The 17,832-nt window shown below is 34.8% G+C and overlaps 1 protein-coding gene across 3 annotated transcripts; it reads left to right on the forward strand.

Annotated features, from left to right (window-relative positions):
• The first annotated feature begins 4,410 nt into the window (after positions 1–4,410).
• LOC123559766 (uncharacterized) lies at positions 4,411–13,111 on the forward strand. Of its 3 annotated transcripts, none has more exons than XM_053552276.1 (4): positions 4,412–4,612; positions 6,871–7,008; positions 8,098–8,227; positions 10,076–13,111. In XM_053552276.1, exons 1-4 carry the CDS (start codon positions 4,511–4,513, stop codon positions 10,558–10,560), a joined length of 855 nt encoding a protein of 284 aa, XP_053408251.1. In that variant the 5' UTR covers positions 4,412–4,510; the 3' UTR covers positions 10,561–13,111. The 3 variants fall into 3 exon arrangements, with proteins under 3 accessions (XP_053408252.1, XP_053408251.1, XP_045207776.2); XM_045351841.2 differs by lacking the exon at positions 4,412–4,612 and adding an exon at positions 5,830–6,300; XM_053552277.1 differs by lacking the exon at positions 6,871–7,008 and having other exon boundaries at positions 4,411–4,612.
• Positions 13,112–17,832: the final 4,721 nt, after the last annotated feature.

Consider the following 17,832-nt stretch of genomic DNA (forward strand, 5'->3'; position numbering starts at 1 on the left):
ATAAGAATGATTAAGGTGCAATTTTGTTTAACTGTAACATTATTACCATTTTGAACTAAGTCTAAGTCAAAATCTTAAGTCCTATTTATAAAACAGTTTAAACTTACGATACGAAAGAAATGACTTATGTAGGGTCAGTTTTTTTTGCTTAGAGTTAAGTCACCTAGCACCCTGTTTCATCTTTTAAGAAACTTCTAAAGTAAGAAAACTAGATTGCGCCGCGAGTATGATTAAATTCTTGTTTTTTTTTTTGGATAAAAGTACCTTAAACCATAAATGTTATTTATAAAGAAGTGTAAATGTTGACATAGTTTCTGCATAGAAATATTTCTTTGTAGCATAGAAAGTATGGATAGAAATTTGAAGCATACTTTTTCATGTACAAATACTGCAGCTATATAAATTGAATGTTATTTGTTTTCGCGATATGAAGAGTGAAAATCTAATGTAGCCTTCTGTCACATAATCTTCTCTAACTTGTAATTAATGTTTATCAAAAACAACATTGATGACATACCGATTATGTGAAAATAAACCGAAGTTTTCAGTTGTTTTTCCTCGGCAATTTGACCCTTCTGTCTGATCAAAATATTCGAACTGAAACAGAAAGTAGACTCCACATGAACAGACGAAGGATCTTCTACCATGACTTGCACGGCTTTGAACCATCAAAAGTAAGTTCATTTCTTTCTTTTTTGTTTTTAACACCAAAACAATAGTAAATAAATAGGATTGCCCGGTGGAAATTTGCGGCACATGTTGTTTCGATAGCAGCAACTGGTTACACACTAGGTGTCTGGTAACTGGAGCTCCAGACCCGGAGTCTAGAAGGTAACCAGACCTCTAGACCCGGAGTCTAGATGTCCAATAATCAATATACGTCATTACTTTTTTCTATTATGTACTATATTACCAATGTGTAGGGTAACTGCTGGTAAAGTTATTATTATAGTTATCATTAAAGAACCATCTTCAAGTTTATTATTAATATTCGTTTGGCAGCGGCTACATGTCCAGTATTTTATATATAATAATTAGCTCTCACTCGGGTTCGAGGCATGTTGAATATGAAATTATTACACAGCGATTCCCGTAGTCACTGTTATTTATTTACTTAAGCGGTAAAACGAATTCAAAAAGTCATGAGCACCACATATGCATTAAAAACATAAAGTTTATTATTTTAATTCATCAGTCCCGAGAAAAAAAACATTAATTTGACATAAGCTTCCGATTATGGCGGACAGAACGCCCTTTGTTATTTTTAGGTTTGCGATCTTCCCGGGATTAAGGGTAAATGGGACAGTTGTATGGGTTTTTTATATTGGCAAAGATATAACATTTTAACTAGCAGAAATAATTTTCTTAAACTTTGCCTTATCATAGAGCATCATATTAGAAACAAATTTATGCCAAAAAAATGAGGATCCCGGTGCTACTGTTTGAGTTACCCGCCCCTGAATGCGAGTTTTTGCTCTTTTAGGTCATTTTCAAGGGTCAAAATTTTTCTTCTTTGCCTATATAAAACCCCACGCAACTGTCCCATTTCCCCTTAAAGAATTATAAATACTCCTGTTTCCTGACACTTACAATAAAAAGCGACAAAAAAAAAAAAAAAGAAAAAAAAAAGCGGGAACAAACTTAGTCTCCCATTTCTAAAGATAGAATATAGTCTCCTCTTTGTAAATACTATTTTCAGTATTAATATTGATTTTTGGACTTCCAGACAGCCCTGTACGGGTTGTCAAGAGGTCTATTTACTGGACCACTAACCACTGCCTTATACAGAGAAACAACAGTCTATGCAATAAGTAGTGTAGGGCATCTCTCTAGACCACATTTTTCCTTCTTTGTTTGGGTTTAACGCCGTTTTACAATAGTACTTCAGTCATGTAACGGCGGGCAGTTAACCTAAACAGTGTTCCTGGATTTTGTAACAGTACAAACCTGTTCTCCGTAAGTAACTGCCAACTTCTCAACATGAATTATCAGGGGACGGATGATTTCAGACACAACGTCTTTTATCAAATCGAACTTTAAATATCATGTAAATCGCAAATGTCGTACTGCCATGTTGATTTACCTACGAATTAAGAACATCCGAAAATTCTTAACAAAAGCTGCCACTGAAATTTTAGTTTTGTCACTGGTTATTTCACACCTGGATTATTGCAATTCCATACTGTATAGTGTAGCTAACTGTTAAGTGCGTAAGATGCAACGTATTCAAACATGTGCGCAAAACTTGTCCTTAATAGGAGAAAACAAGCATCGTATCACTTACATTTGTTGCCGGTGAAAGCAAGAATTGAGTTCAAGATACTTTCTTTCATGTATAGCTGTCACACTGGCAGTGCACCTCTGTATTTAACAGAATTGCTTACTGTGTATATTCCTAGCAGACAAGGCTTGAGATCGTCTGAAAATTCTAAATGTCGTAATGTTATTCCATACAACAAGTGCAAAACATTCAATAATAGAAGTTTCTGTACTATTGGTCCAAACTTTAGAATTAACAGCTGTTAGAACTACGTAAAAGTAAATCGCTTGACACATTAAAAAAATCTTAAGACACTGTATTTCAGAAGAGACTTCGCAGCATTGTCTTAAATTCTTTGATAACTGTTTGAAATATGTGAAAACAGCAGGTGATAGTTCTTAAATTTTTTAAAAATGTTTTACATTTCAACATCTATATTTCCAAGGTTTGTTTAATTAAACGCACTTGTTGGTAAGGCTCTATGAGTAGGGTAGTGTGTAGGTTTTCTTGTTTAAATAGTTTATGATGGCACCACTAACCGTTGGCTTTGAACCTCTATATGCAGCTCGTCTGGGCGTACCATGTGATGCTTAAAGCACTGGTAATCGCATTAGGGGTAAATGATCTCAAGGGGAGGGGTGCGGTCATGACTGTTTGTTACAAAAAAGGATGTTATTAATATTATTGTCATTATTAATATTGTGATGATAATAATTATTATTATTATGTACAACGCTTTTGAATATATCATAAAATAATATTAGGCGTTTAATCCAATTATTCAATTTCAGGGATTGGGGCAATGGAACAGACTGTAGACTTTGTCTGATCCAGAAGATAGAGGCAACCCACGGGGAGACTGCAAGGCTCTTCCGAGTTTCAAGCATTTCAACAGAAAGGTTCCCTGAGGTTAAAAGATCATTCATGGTTATTTCGATCATAGGTAAATGCCATTTTGCTTTGATATATTTACGCAGTTCTTAAAACCTTTTGAAAACAAATGAGCGGCCGTCCGACCGCCAAGCACACCGTGCTAGGTGCAAATCGACGGGGCCGGATGGGACCCATACAACGATACTTGGAACGCGTAGATGCGGCTTTCGCAACGGTCGTCACCTTTCCTTAATGTCACCCGTTTTCGCGACGCTGCACGCACAGAAACAGTTCTGCAGCAAATGTCCGTAGGCCCAGCCTACTGCCTTCTGTACCGTTGAAAAGCACTCGACAGAACTGTAAAGGCGGTGCCAAGCGATCTTAAATCGTGTGGCGATCGTCCGCGGCGCCTGATTAATACCTCAAATAAAATTGGGTTTCGCATATTTCGGCGACGCTGCAGCGGCCACCCACTCAGTCAACGAGCTCTCATTCCTTCTGTCCTGCAGGGGCAGTCCGATCACCCAGCCCGCCGTGCTAGGAGCCAATGCACGGGGCCTGCCATGACCCGTCCGACAGTACCTCAATGCTGCCATTGCAACGCCCGTGTTATCCTGGGACGGCCGCAAAAGCGCCCATGATATTTTCACCTCTTTGTCGCGACTTGGAGCGCACTCGGACGGCTCTGCAGAGGCCAGGCAGCTGCGCATGGTACCGTTGCATAGGACCTTACGGCTTTTGTCCGGTGTGAACATGTTTTTCTAACAGATATAGCTATTTCCACTCCGTAAATTTATTGTTATATCTTTATGATACATTCACCAACACAGCAAGTTACTTTAGATATCCAACGTAACAAGGGAGGTTAGGAAAATTAGAACATACAGGCTTATATTTGTATTCATTAATTTCTTATCCAATCACCTGAAGTCTCATTGAATGTTAAAGGTTTCTCTACACATTTTCAACCAATCCAAAGCTGCTTTATAAGCATGACAACTGATATTTACCCGGAAATGTATATTTTTCAGATGATTTTAGTTTTTATCTGTTGGCGTAGTGGTGGTTCCCGAGCGATACAGGCTATACACCACCATAATAATTAACAACAAAGAATTCAAGTGTTTGTTATACATGTATCGAATATGCTATGTAAGACAGCACATTGTGAAACTTAACTGAGGTAAATAAAGTGTGTTTTCATATTTATAACGCAAGTAAATGATCACCTGAAAGCCGATATCATTATGTTAACAAACTGTAAATGATTTCTAATGAGGCTGACATGGAAAGCTTAATATTGAGGCAGATTGGTTTTCAAAACTTAAAAACGGAACATACCCTTACAATTGCCTTTATACGGATAGTAAAATTGTAATGAAAGCAGTGTTAAAAACAGTTTGTGTTTTAATTTGTTTCATTATGCTTATAAAGTCATTTGGATTATATGACAACTCATATTGTTCATTGTTGTACAAGGTAATTCATATTTTCAGACACGTCAAAATTCGTAAGTTAGTGTGTGCCTTTGGGGAGGCTGCGTTTTTGAAACGTGGCCTTTCCTGTTAGATATTCTTCCTTGTTTTTATGAATAGTTAAATAGTTAAATGTTTTATTATTATAAAAAGACGACTTTATTTTCTTTATAATGAACTGTAATTTATGTATATTTTGTGTCGTTTAAGAGCATTTCAAAGGCATTTGAATGTGCATATAGAAACAAAACGTTCTTTACTTTAAATCTGCGTAAATTTCTAAAGTAACTGATTGAATCTAAATTCTACCAATAAACTGAAATTAGATTGAAGAACAAGACTGGCGAATTTTAGACATACAAACTTGCTATAGCTCCGGCTTAATCAGAACCCTGTAACACAAATATTGAATGAACTCCACGATTTCAAAGGACGGGATAATATAACAACACTGAAACGAAGTACAGGGAGACCAGTTTACAGCCACCACATGCCACTTAAAAATTGCTGTTGTGATAGCTAAGTCCGCAGAAAGATCCTTTAGAAGAATAGAATGCAACAAGACAGAATAATGGATTGTGTTTGATGAAGAGTCTGTTCATGAAAGGTAACGAAATGCGCAACACCTTTACACCACCTAGCACTGGCTTAAGCAGAACTCCATTACACATATATTGAATGGACTCCATGATCTCAAAGGACTAGAAAATATAACAACACTGAATGTCATTACGAGAAGACTCTTTACAATCGCCAAACGACGCTTCAAGTTCAAAGAACATCCCTTCTTAAGTATAACACAATATCAAAATTTTCAAAATGTAATTTTATAGTCTGATCATTTCGCATTGCCTTACATTGCATTTAACATTCTTAAGTGTATGTATGTAAAAAGTCACACTCGTTACGTTAGCATTTATTCGATCTGCAATTTTAAGTCTAACAGTTTCCAAAAATCTGAATGCAGTCGTCTCCTAAGAAACACGTCGTTCCTTTAAAGCTTTTGATATTTGTGACAAGAGTTCCCCGAAATTGAGATGGATGAAAACCTGAAACTGCAATTTTAAACATTTGATTATGATTTATCACAAGATTTTGTCAGATTGGAATATAGAGACCGTAACTATTATCGATAACTGAGTTCTGCCTATGCGAAATTTGAGAGAAAATTGTAATCTATGCCTTGTAAAACGACGTATTGGTGAGTGGTACTTCAATAACAAGCAAATGTATAAACTTCTTGATTTGAATAAACATACAGTTATACAAATTAATTAAAATAGCAATGATTTATGCTATTTCAAACGAAATAATTAAACTTGGATTCACCAAATTGTTACACTGGACATTCTGTCAATGGAATAACCTACGGAGTGCAATAATAAAATACTGTCAGTGAGCAGCACGATTGTAGCAACAAATAGTAGTGAGCAGATTTGGACAATGGACGCCATGTTCATGTTTTTACTTTCCTTAGAGGAATAATAATGGATTTTTAGCAATAGAAATGTTTCGACAATGACCGTTATATTTTGTCTACAATGCATCTTCTTTGAACGCTGAAAAGAATAACTGGGACAATAATCAAACGGTCAAATAAAATAAAATATTTAGTATCTTTACAGTACCCGAACAATGTCATTAATTTATAATGAACTTTTGCAAGGGCTTTAAACAATGAGTTATTTAGAGGTTAGTACTTCTCTTTTCATATTTAATATTAAATTTAAAAAGATATGAAGGCGTTTTAATAAGAAGCTATTTATTCTTTCCAACACGTAAAAGTAGTTTCAAAGAATACTTCTCTGTTCTAAAAATATACAGCCAACAGAAAATTAGATACGAAATATTGTGAGATACAATGTCGGCTCAGAAAAATGCTGAGGAAGTAAATGCAACAATATGACTTCAGTAAACAATAGGATTGATTTAAACGCAGGCCGTATCTATGCATTTGATAAATTTTGTTAGATTAATTAATCCATACGGAGTACAAGATGAAGAGTTATCAAATTAATAGACTGTAAGCAAGTCATATTCCCGCACACATATTACATTTCTGTATCAAAACGAAGTTAATACTAGATGACTAGTTTAGTGATAACATATATTTTGATAGTTGGACATTGTTGACGTTGAGTGTTAATATTACCCAAATAAACCTCTTACGATAGCAAAGGTAGATTTTATAAATGTATATTTTCATTTGGCCCTTTACATAATATCTGTTCCATGTAAAACATTTGGTTTCTATTTCCGCAGAACCTGAAAAGTACTTCCTCACAGCAATGCTTACACAACCGCTTTACTACTGAGAGAGATATTCTAGTTCAACAGCGAAATGGTATTTCTAAACTGTTAAATCAAAAGCAAAAAGTCAACGGCCAAATGAAATGCAACGTAAGACGATACACACACAAATATAGTTTGTATTAACTTAGATAATTTTGTGTATTTAGCAAACATAAGTTTACAAGCAAAAAACATTTCATGACAATATAACAACAATAAAAAATCTTGAACAGGCTACACAATATTTAGGAACAGGATTCGGATTCTCCACTAATGTCAGTACTAATAATATATGTATGTAATACTAATGAATACATATAACATAACTTTTATCTTACAATGCAAAATCCACACTTAAATTTTCCAAAAACTGTCTAAATTATGACGTACTCACAACTTTAATTAGACTTTTCAGAAAGCGAAGTAGCGTAGTCGAAGAAATTTTACATCTGGTACATTGTTCATTTTCTATACTAATGTGTCAGTCACACTACACCGTTAACGGACGCCAAGCGTATAGAAAAATTGCGACAGGAAGTTATCCGGTGGCGAAATATATTCCCCGCTGCTGCTCGATGCTCTCGCGATGGGTGTATAGGGCGCATAAAACGTACAATGACCACAAGATTAACGCACATATACAGGACGAACAACGTTCAATTAACGGATATCACCGTACTAGTAACGGGTTTGTACCGCGTAAAACGTAAAGACAACGCATGAGAAACTGACAAAACGTTACATCCGTTACATGTCCGGTAGTAGTCCGGCAGGGAATCAGATCAACCGGACAACAACGGATGCGAACCGGACAAGAACGGATGCAAACCGTACAAGTAAAGAATAGGGAACACGTGAGTAACGAACAAAACGCATATCAGCGCACTGCTACAGTACATCTAACGGACAACTTTGTCCGGTGGTGTACGTTTTAAATTTTGAACATGCTGAAAACCTTCCACCGAATGAAACGAACGTCGCCGGACAAGGAGTGCAGGCGCCGCACGAGAAACGGAAAGGAAACACATGCGAACGGACACAAACGATTTTAAAATTTTGTTATACGTTAGTGGTCCGTTTACGCTATACGGTGTAGTGTGACCGAGACTTAAGCTTGATCAGAATTAAATAATAAATGTGATAATCAATAATCAAGATTAATGACTTATCTTATTGCATTTTTACCCATATTTTAAGTATTTAAAAGACACAAACACATCTGCATACCAGACAACCGAAGAAGGGGGCTGGTGCCCGATAGCCACAAAGACAAAACATTTAGGATTTGATAGAAGTCTTGCTACAACTTTGGCACACTTTTTTAAAGGTAAGCGCTTTAATGCTGTGAATTACCCTAGCTTTCGGATATATACATGTTCTACCTAAAAGTGAATGATGTTACAATGGCACATGTGAGCTGAGATTGTTCACAAATTTATCATTCATGCTTTTGAGATTAATTTATTTCGGCATTAAATCTTTAACACTTAAAATGCATTTGGTGAGTGTTGTTTGACCATCATATTGAAGCTGTGTCAGTTTATTTTACGAAAATATCTTGCGTATCATTAAATATAGTATGTCTATGATTAAAGCTAGGCATGCAGTTGAATTACAGCAGGCATAGTAAAAAATAATCAATGTTTCATGCGCTATCGCGAAGCAGGTCTTTACAACACCACTTTAATCGTCATTCCAACACTCATGTATCCAAAATTTTATCTTTATAGAGAGTGCGGTTAGAAAACCATTTCAATCTTTATTCTGACTTGAACCATCACGGGTGCAAGTATTCATTACGACATTGAGGTTTGCAATTTACCAATGCCATGCCTCTCCATTTTCATAATAAAAGACGTATTGCCTGATTCATGTCATTGCGTCAGATAACCTTGTCATTGCATTGTTTAATCATATTATTTTTTATGATAAATGTCTTATGTGACAACAAGCTGCTGTCGTTATTTAAATTTAAAGTACAATGGGCAAGAATCACACGACCTAAACATTTAAATCAAAATTTTAGTTCAACAGGGACATATTAATTCCATTAAATAATTAGGATGTTACTGATATTCAAATGGTTATGAAGACAAATTTTGTGATCATACATCAAGCCTCTGTATAAAAGTCATATTGTATGTAGAGACCTACTTTTAGCTTCGGTATTTGTTTTGTTAGAAACGCTTTGAAACGAGTCTGCAATTTTCACTGTTTGCCTTGTTTTCGGTGCTTCCGCGGGATCTACTTTTCAGATTTTATTTACTTCACAACAGCGGGTGTTAAGTGCTGTGTGGCGGCCGTAAAACGTCGCCCCGACTTCATCTCAGTGTTGTTATATTTTCTGGTCCTTCGGGATCATTGATTTCAACTCATTTAGATTTGAAGATTGAATACTGCTTAAACCGGTGCTAGGGGGCGTGGGCAGTGTTGCATTTTCCATTACTGCTCATGAACAGACTCAATCAAACCGAGTCTGCAATTTTCACTGTTTGCCTTGTTTTTTGTGCTTCCGAGGGATCTACTTTTTAGATTTTATTACCTGACCTGAAACAAGCATTTAAGAGCTACACAAAATTAGAAAAAAAAATAACGTTCATTTTAAAAGCATGATAGTATAATGTTTAAGGAAAAACATATTAGCATACTTAATACGTCTTATTCGAACATTGTTAGACGCATTGTCTAAATCCATAAATACTTATATACTGCTTACCCTTATATCACCAATCACATGGACGCCTCCGATTATCTCATTGTCATTCAAACTTCTGCCAGAATGATAATAAATGCATGATTTAGAAAAGTTTAAAAACTGCACCACATGTTTCAGTACAGTACTATATGTTCCAAAATTTGATGCACGAACGGTATAATTGTTTAAATTAAATAAGAACAATAATCTATCAGCGCCATTTACTATCGGCTCAGCCTTTTAAATGCTTATAGGAAAAGTGCTCATACAAATAAATGGTTTTGTTTGATGACTTCAATATAGATAATTTTAGCGAATTTTTCATGCTTATCTATGCTTATCATGACTTGCTATGCATCTTTGTGATACTCGTTAGATTTTAAAGCAACAAAATGATATACATGTATATTTTGCTCACCAAATGCTTTTAAAAAAGACAAAATAATTATCCATGGTAATCTCTCTTACCTTTTTCGCAAGGAAAAACTGTAGGAAGTTTTGGAGATGGTCCTGGGGCATACAAAATGGCAATACTGACTACAGGATTGGTAAAAGAGTATGACGCGTACGACGGAGCACCGTTTTGTGAAGATACAAGTAATGGCTCTGTTCTTTTTCTTGATCTATCCATACCACAGTACGGGCTTCCTGTTTATGACTGGATTCTGTGTCTCGAAGTTGCTGAACATATACCAGGAGAATTTGAAGCTATAATGATAGATAATATCAATCGACATGCTCGTGAAGGAGTAATTTTAAGTTGGGCTACACCTGGGCAGGGAGGTTATTCACACGTCAATAATCGATCTCCAGAATATGTAATTGCTGAAATGGAAAAAATAGGATTTCACTATGATGCACAAGAAACAGAAAACATCAGAAAAGGTGCAAAGCATAGAAATCTTAAGCGAAATATTAACGTTTTTCTACGAACTGTGCTCAATAACTTGGCAGTTAATGCTTGATGTAATTGTTTAGATAAAAAGGCAATATATTCCGTTAGGTTTAAAATGTATTTGGAGTAGTTTTAACAAACGTATACTTTCATTATCAATATCAGTGGTTTTTGTTCAAATGCCAGTTTTAATTTTTCAAACGTATAGAAATATTTACAATACTTGATAAAGGACGTCTGGTACATCTAATAATGTTTCCGTGCAAACTCTGAGTCAGTATTACAAAAAAATTCTCTGCGAGTATAAAAAATGCGTTTTTGTGCATTCATGGATGTTTATGTGTACATGTGCTCATACTGTGTATATGCATAAATTTACCTGTTCGCAGCTCATATACTTTTACCTGTTTCTGGCACAAATATACATGGCACAGTACTTTAACCGTTCCATGAACGTGCAAAAGTGTTTCTGTCGCACATTTACCCGGCAAGGTGCGTCTGTAAACTATTTAGTGATCTTGACGCACAAATACAGGGAAATTACTGCACAAATATGGGAAACTGCTTTTTTCTCAAACAATTCTCGACAAATAGGTTTAGCAGCACATATACAGCAAATTGCTTCTGCAGCAGATACGCGGAGAAATTTTTCTGCTGCACATGTTCGACAAAGTGATGGTACTTCACGAAAACCAAATAGTGCTTTTGACGCATATCTACATGACATTAATGTTTGTTTCACATTACCGACGACGTGTTTCGGTCGTACAAATATAAAACAGGGCTTCTGCACTCATTAACAGTGTAAAGTGCTTTGCCATAAATATACATGCAAAAGTGCTTTAGTTATACATTTATGGAGTAAAATATTTCTACCACAATGGTGCGGGGTGCGTGACTAAGAGCTTCTATCACACTTATACGTGGAAAAGTGCTTTTGCCACACAGTCACACGGGGCAAGTAGCTTCTGTAACGCAAATACGTTGCAAAGTACTTCCGCCAGCCAAATAACTGGCCAAGTGCTTTTGACACACATATAGTGGGCACAGTGCTTTTGACATACATGTACAGAGCAAAGGTCTTTTTCACATATGTTCTATGCAATGTGCCAAGCAACATATATAGTGTGCAACGTAATTCGTCCATGCATATACGGGGAATAATGTTTCTGTCACACATATAGGGGGCAATTAACTTTTGTAGCACATACAAAGCACGTGCTTCTGTCGCTTATAAAAGGGACTAAGTGCGTATCTGCCAAATGATTCTTAACCAACAATACGGGCACACAGACACCGTGCAAAGTGCTTTTGCCTCGCATTAAAGTGCTTCTTCTGCTCCTATATAGAAAACGTTTCTGCAACACATATATAGAGCAATGTGCCCCTACCCAAAGTATGTAATCTTATTTTCTCGCTAAATACGGTCAAGTGCTTGCCGCATAAAAGCTGACAAACGTGCTTCTGTCGCACATATACAGTGAAACTTGTGATAAATATCCGCGCAATCTCGTTGTAAACAAAAGTGACACGCGTTTGAAAAGCTTCCTGTTTCAATAACGGCTTTTTTGTGATCGTCTAATCAAATATATAAAAATGAGAAGCATGATCGTGTATCGTTCATCCAACAAAAACCTCGGTTGGTATTTCCCAATAAGTGAATTAACTACCGTTCATTTTAGTGATTTATTTGATTATTTTCTAATCAAACAATTAGATCAGACACTAAATGATAAATGCTAGTTCATGCTTTCGATAATTAAAGGAACACACCAGCCACTGCTAAATGAAAGCCGTAGTCCTGTTAGCAGGGCAGTCTAGCACCAGGGCTGATGAAAGAGCACCCCGTAAGCGATATGACATCATACAACATATGCAACTGTTATTAGTAACCATAGTTCACAGGAAACAAGACATAGGTGGAAAAACAACATACATTGGACGCAAGTTTGCGCAAAAGTTTAACAATAATCGCAACCAAGAAAAACCACAAACCATCAAAGAAATCTAGGAATATTCCTTATCATGGCTTTAACAATAAAAGGCAGAATGTACAAAGGAAAATGGTCGAAACACAAAGTTCAACAAGGTTTGAAAGTCGTTATACTCATTGCCAAAAAGAAGAAACAAGCAATAGGATTTTTTTTCACAGGCCGACCTACCAGGAAAGAATAGAATGATTGTCAGTGAAGAACCAAAAGGCCGTTGATATTCGGGTAATTAATATATTATTATTAAGAAATTGAATAAGGATATGTTTATAAACTTTTAATGGAAGGTTTGAAATTCACATCGACACCAGAGAAACAAAGTTGTAAGAATCAGAAACACACATTCAGGAATTTACTAGAAGTTTACGTTTAAAAGCTGTTTTGAAGGCCGGAGGAATGATAATATATTAATTGGAGAAAAAAAACAAATGCAAATTATTAATGTACACCAGAAATGATGTATCTCTAGATCAATTTTTAGAAAGTCTTGATCATTTTCAGAGGTCTTGTAATTAACAAAATCTAATATATCAAAACTTGAGAGAAATTCTCTTAAAAATTAAATTCATTATGAAACCATGATACCAAAGGAGGCTGATCAAGGATGTGCTTCTATAACAATGGAGATTTTTTAAAAAAAACGTTATAAATAAATGGTTATAACAATACTAGATAATAACCATTATTATAAAAAAACTAATAATTAAACTTCGAAACCTGACAGAATGAAATATAATAAACCGATCTTCGAATTACAACGCTCCACAACTCTGAGGTAAAGAAAAGTACCAAAGGTCCATCACTTTCAACAAATAAATAAGTATATAAGGTAGACCAGGCCATGGGGACAAAATTTGCACCATTCTATGCTACACTAGTTACTCGAAACATACAAAGACAATATTCCGTTATGTGCTATAGTTTCAAATACATCCAAGTGTACTTATCGGCTTTCAGAACTTAGAAAATATCATTTACTTCACAGTTTTTCTTTGTCACTTGTTGAAAATGTCATAAGAATGACACAAACAGTCAAAAATTTGAATAAAGACAAGTAAAAGAGATGATACTCCAACAAAGCCATTCTTAGCAACACACAATCCAATAACTGCAGAATTTTTAGCGTCATCAAAAATAACCTACCGATTTTAAAAACAGATGAAAGAATTAGAAAAATTATAAATTAACATAAATTAGTCAAAAGGAAAAGACAACCAGCTAATCGAAAGAAATTATTAACACGCGATAAAGAGTGAATTGTTGATTATGCCCTCATCTCCCAAAAGGGAACACATTTACATAGAGAAACGGCAACTTTTAAAACAAAATATTCCGAAACTTACGTGATACGTGATACGCTGCTCTGGTTGTAAGGAAGATTATATTTCAGAAACCATCCGTCTATGAAACAGGTTAACACTACATAATCAACATAAAAGAAAGGCAGACACGGCGATACTTCCAGTAAGAAGACATATAGCAAGATGTGCAAAAAACTTTACACTGAAATTCCACACATATATATTTATATTATAAGCCAAAAGAAAACTATACTACTCTTTGGAAGATAAAAGAAACAAATTTGATCAAAATAGTTAACCGTCTCTGAATACTAAATGACTAATATTTACTGTTTATATTAGTATTGCAGAATCTACAATTACGGCTTTTTATGCATTATTTCATATTGTATGCTTTTGCAATGATGGAAACGCCATTTTTTTAATTTAATTAAGCTGCGTCATGACTGATATCGTCGTTGCTCAGTATAACTATATAATACCAAAAAAGGCACTCTTTTTCTTCTCTCGCTGATATATATAGCGAGAGCACCTTGTTGCACATGTGGTAAAGGTTTTTTGCTGCACAGATTAAGGGCAAAGGGCTTACATTTACATAAACGACAACGTGCTCCTGCTCTGTATAAACGGGCCAAACTGCTTCTGCGACACATGTGCAGCAGAGTGTTCTCGCCATATATTTATTGTTCAAACGTATAACTATAAGGTACAGAGAATACGTTGCCATCCTATGGTGACACCCTTGGAAGAGCATCTTGGGCAGCCTGGGATACGTCACTGGGAGACATTTTAAGACCCTTACATTGAAACGCTTGGATACACTTTGGTCCGCTTGAGATGAACCCCGATTTTCTTACAACAATAACAGAACAGAACATATACACAGCAAAAGCAATTGATACCAGTTTGCCAAAGAAAAATGAACAAAAAATGAAGAACGGGTGATGTGATTAAAGATATTACACTATAAACATAAACCTAAAAGATCAAGATTATCATTTTGTGTAATATAATTTTGAACTTCTTTAAACAGTCCTACATTTTGTTCTGGTAAATCTCATAACAACTGAAAAACAAATAGTCTACGTTCAAAGGATGAAAATGCAGTGTAACTCTTATTAAAACCGCAGTTTGAAAATAACAATGCTCGGAATAGTCTCACAATGATCCACAGCAACATGCTGGATTCTCTCGTAAATGATTTAAAGAAAGGTGGTCGTTTAAGTTTCTACAAGTGTATCGTATACTTACATGATGTACTTATCTATGGCTTTCACCGGCAAAGTTATAAGATAGAAACAACACCGAACGTTAAAATCATTTTAAGCTACTTTTACAAGTGTTTTACAAATGGTTTTGGATAGTATTGAGTTCCCATAGCAATGGTAATATAGTCCTCACTATTTCGTAGGTTGTACAGTACCTGTTTTAAAATGGCAATGTTCAATCTATTAAAAAATTTCGTAATAGACGATTGTGTCCTTAAAAATGCTGATTATTTGTTTGGATTTTTCTCTTTTCAGAAGATGACGTCCATCCTATTTCAAGAAAAAAATAATTGATTGTTACAAATTTATTTAAAGTTGTAACTAGTCTTGCACCTTCATACTGAAGTCTATCTTATGATAGTTTATTCATTTTTTTTCAATTTTTATACAGCCATCCCACAAGACAGATGCATATTCTTAAAACTGTCCCATGTAAGAGAGCAGATTTCGTTCAGAAACCCTTTTTAATTTAGATCTAAGCATCCTCTTTGAGTAATGTTCCTTCAAAACTGATGCAGAAATATTATTTATATGTCTATATAATTTGACATTCTTGTTTAAATTTAATACGATGTGTTAATTATATTCGACGTAATTTGATTCTATGTCATTTGAAATATACTTCTTGTTTTCTTAAAGGACACAAATGTTTAAGACGAACTTCAGATAGTTTAGACTCAACTGGACTTACCACTGTTGAACCCATTCATCTATTTGTCTTATACCGTTACTTAAAGTAAATTCAATGTATTCGATATTACATGAAGAAACTTCAAAGAAAATATCGTTAAGTAAAAGTCGAGTCATACTTAAAACATGTTTTGCAATATCATTCACATAGATTATAAAGGTAAATAACTTAAAACGGAAACATAGGAAACTCTAGGTTTTATTAACTGTTGAATAGGGGAATCAATTTACTTGAAAAGGATATTGTTTAACCTTGAATGAAATACCTACATGTTTATATCGACACGATTCATCAATCTACCCACACAATAACAAGAAATCGGTACCTAAATTGTAGGTAGTTTCTATCGCCTTGTTTAAGACACGTCTTCAGCAGATTTTTTTATGTTCTGTTATAGACCTTCATTAGGGAATCTACTGAATGAAAGGCATAAAGGTTTGAATACTGGTTTTGATTGGGAAATGGATTTTAGTTGTTCGTACTTTATTGGTAAATAAAACATGGTTGTGAGTTCAGATGCGTAGTATTCTTATCATAAAAGCCGAAACTAAGATCAATTTCAATTCTAACTCGTTGGAATTGCACCAGGAAAGGATACTTATCTGGAATTCGTTTTAGGCGGAATGGCCAAAAGTAGGTCATTTTGCGAAACGTGTTTTAATCGACAATAAAATTCACGGTAAAATATTTCTTTTTAAATATAAGGGAAATCTTAAAAGTGTTAGAATGTTTTTCGTCTGAAACATTAGCGTTGTCTGAGTTTTAATACTGTAGAATTTCCAAAATTTCTACTAATACTTTGCTATCGATATTTGATATTTAAACAAAATATTCATTAAAACAATTTACCTTTCCTAATTCTGAAAAGGCATAATTACCCTTTTTATGGTAACTACATTTCAAAGGCGATATCTTTTCACGTTTATCATTTTTGTCTTTTATTAATATTTTTACAATTTGCAAATACTGGCTGAGGTCATTTGCAATTAATTTTGATTCTGGAATAATGAGAAATAATTCCTCTGCATCTTTCTATAGCTAATTCATTTTGTTGCGTTTCTTATTATTCCCAACAGATTTACGTTTATTGAAAATATTTATCTTTCGTAAATAATGACGTACATCAGTCTCATACCAGGGCCGAGCCTTAGGTCGAAAAGTCATAAAAGGGTTAGGTAAAAAACTGTTTGGCAAACTTCAAAAACAAAGTAAATTGGAAGTATATAACAAATATAGAAGGAACAAAGGTTCATATTAATTGTAACTTTGTTTAATTCTCTTATATTGAAATATGCATGATTATAATTCCAACATTTATGTTTTAAGGTGCTGAATATTTCAGAGAAATTTCAATATGAACGTATCCTCCAAATCCTCACTGATATCATTAGTAGTTTGGTATATGCCTAAATTGCAAGTCATGCTTTCACCTAAATGTGCAATTAGATCAATAGGTGTCGACTAAGAGCTTGAAACGCGTGAGGATTTCTTTAATATTATTAAACATGTAATAAATCATTACAAAAGTCTTAAATTTATGGTTGCCATTGGTATTTTGTTTTGTTTGTGGTATGTTTAGGACTTGCATTTTTCATTAAAGATTAATTTCTATAGTGAGCACGACATCTTACTTCGAGTGCATGACCTGTTATCTCATGCCCAAGACATTATATCTTGTGCGCATGACATTTTGTCTCTAGCGTTTGTCATCTTATCTCGAACGCACGACATCTTATCTCGAGTACAAGGTATCCTGTCTCGAGCGCACGACATCTTGTCATCCAGGAAAATTTCATCTACGATTTTATATAGTATAGTTGGTAGTAACAACCTGTCATTCAAAGGGTTAAATGACAACCATGATACTTATATAATGATCTTGAATTACGGATTAATTTTTGATGTTTACATCAAGCATTTCCATGAACTATTGATTCTTACTGCCGTATTATCAAGATCATATATGTAGTTAAGTCATGAATTAAACAGTGTGAAAATTGTATGATTTTGTAATTGGCCAAACAGTAACACAAACTGTTGACAGGGGAGAGGTGGGCTAGTGGTCCAGGTGTCGGCCGCTCAACCCGGAGG

The sequence above is a fragment of the Mercenaria mercenaria genome, chromosome 10 (genome assembly GCF_021730395.1).
Source record: "Mercenaria mercenaria strain notata chromosome 10, MADL_Memer_1, whole genome shotgun sequence".
NCBI lineage: Eukaryota > Metazoa > Mollusca > Bivalvia > Venerida > Veneridae > Mercenaria > Mercenaria mercenaria.